The 2,275-nt window shown below is 28.5% G+C and overlaps 1 protein-coding gene across 1 annotated transcript; it reads left to right on the forward strand.

Moving 5' to 3' along the window:
* Positions 1-2,265, forward strand: ENU1_163270 (phosphatidylinositol-3,4,5-trisphosphate 3-phosphatase, putative; the record flags this gene model as incomplete). The annotated part of the gene is made up of 1 exon (XM_008860903.1): positions 1-2,265. A coding segment is annotated over one exon (2,265 nt), but the record flags the coding sequence as incomplete, so codon positions are not given.
* Positions 2,266-2,275: the final 10 nt, after the last annotated feature.

A 2,275-nucleotide genomic window follows, 5' to 3' on the forward strand; every position in this document is an offset into this window, starting at 1 on the left:
AAAAGAAGATACCAACAATATGGATTTGATTTAGATCTTTCATATATTACACCACGAATTATTGCTATGGGATTTCCAAGTGAGAAATTTGAAGCTGCATATAGAAATCCATTAGTTGATGTATTACAATTTTTTGAAACATTCCATAAAGGACATTATAAAGTATATAATTTCTGTAGAGAAAAACCATATGATGGAGAACATAAAATTAAAGGAGAATATGAATATTTTCCATTTGATGATCATAATGCACCAGAATATCAAATTATTCCACAACTTTGTAAAGATGTAGATGATTATTTAAAAGCAGATGAAAGAAATGTTATTGCACTTCATTGTAAAGCAGGAAAAGGAAGAACAGGATTAATGAGTGCATGTTTTTTGGTTTATATGCTTGATTCATTAAATGCACATGAGGCAATTGATTTTTATGGAACAACAAGAACATTTAATAAAAAAGGTGTTACTATTCCATCACAACTTAAATATATTAATTATTGGAGTGCAGCATTAAAGTATAGATTTAATATTGGTGAACGAACAGTTAAAATGGTTAAAATTGAAATGACACCAACACCAAGAATTGCAGATGAAATTTTTGTGAAAGTATCAACATTTAATGAATTTGTATGTGAAAAGTCTCTTACAAATAATAGAAAATTAACATTTAAACCAGCTAAAGATTCAAAAAATAAAATGAAAGAAGAAGATGCATTAAAATTATATGATGAAATATATGGAGAATTAAAAGAAGAAAAAGGAACTGTTAGTACAAGAGAAGCTATTTGTGCATGGGATTGGAAAATGAGATGTATTGAAGGAGAAGATAGATTTGGTACTGATGGAAGTTCATTTCCAATTGATCCAGTTACTATTCATGGAGATATTAAATTAGAATTTACTACATCTAAAGGAGGAATATTTAATATTTGGTTTAACACATGGTTTATTCATGACAATAGACTTGAATTCTCTAAAATGGAATTAGATAAAGGATTTAAAGATGATAAACAATTAGCACCTAATTTTAAAGTAGTGTTATACTTTGAAGATGTTACTACTGCACCAGCAGGAGAACAAGAAATGCCAGTTTGTCAAGTTGGAATTAGAACAGATATTCCAGAAGATGTTACAGATCCTAGTCAAGTTCCACCAATGCCTGTTAGTGTTGCATGTGATCCTAATGTAAATGCAGCCGAATGTTTATTAAAAGAAACAGAAGCAGTAGAAAATCCAAAGAGAGTTAAAGCTCCAACATGGTATCCTATTTATCATACATCATTAAATTTCAAGAATTTTGAAAGAGTAGTAAGTCATAAAATTCAATTCCCAGTACAAAGAGAATTTTTCAATATAAATCCAGAATTAGATGTAGTTAAAGAGACAAGTAGAGACCCATTAGAAGTAGCAAGGTCAGTATTATATTCTATTATTCAATTATATTTAAGAAGTGGATTTTATGGAAGAGTATTAGATTATCATATTGAATTAATAATGTTAGATAATTTAGATGGAGTCAAATTATTTGAACAACAAGCATCAGAATTAGCAGTAATTAATTTAGATAATTTAAAAACAGGAGAACATGAACCATTTTGGATTAATGTATATCATATTATGTTATTACATGGATTATTATATTGGAGACATAGACCAAATATTGAATTTAAAGATATGCTTAGTAATTTTAAGAAATTTGCATATAAAATAGGAGGAATATGTTATACATTACATGAGGTTCTTATGGGATGTTTAAGACAACCATGGCCAAAAGATTCATCAATAGATAAAGTAGTTGTTTTTGATGATAGTAATCCAAAATCAAAATATGCAATGAAAGAAGCAGATAAAAGTCTTGGATGTTTACTCTCATTTGGTACAACTACATCACCAGGAATATGGCTCTATTCAGTTGAAGATTTTGCACAACAAAAAGAAATTGCTATTAACACATATTTAAATAGACAAGCAGCTGCATTGGCAGCTAAGAAAGAATTTTATTTAATGGGAAATATGAAAATGTTTGCAAAAGATTATGGAGGAGAAAGTAATATGAAACGAGAGTTATTAGCTAGACATGGAGTTGGAGAACATGAAATTAAGAAATGGAGTTTAAAGTATCAACCTGAAGATAGAGAAAATAGAATTATATTAGACCATTTAATTGCACAAAACATAGTAGTAACACATAACCCAGTTAATTTCCTTGGGCAATGTCATTTATTTAAATATGAAAAACCAAGTGTTAAAGACCCAAAGGCTTAAAAAAAAAGAA

The sequence above is a fragment of the Entamoeba nuttalli genome (assembly GCF_000257125.1).
Source record: "Entamoeba nuttalli P19 unplaced genomic scaffold asmbl_7005, whole genome shotgun sequence".
In the NCBI taxonomy this organism is placed as follows: Eukaryota; Evosea; order Mastigamoebida; family Endamoebidae; genus Entamoeba; species Entamoeba nuttalli.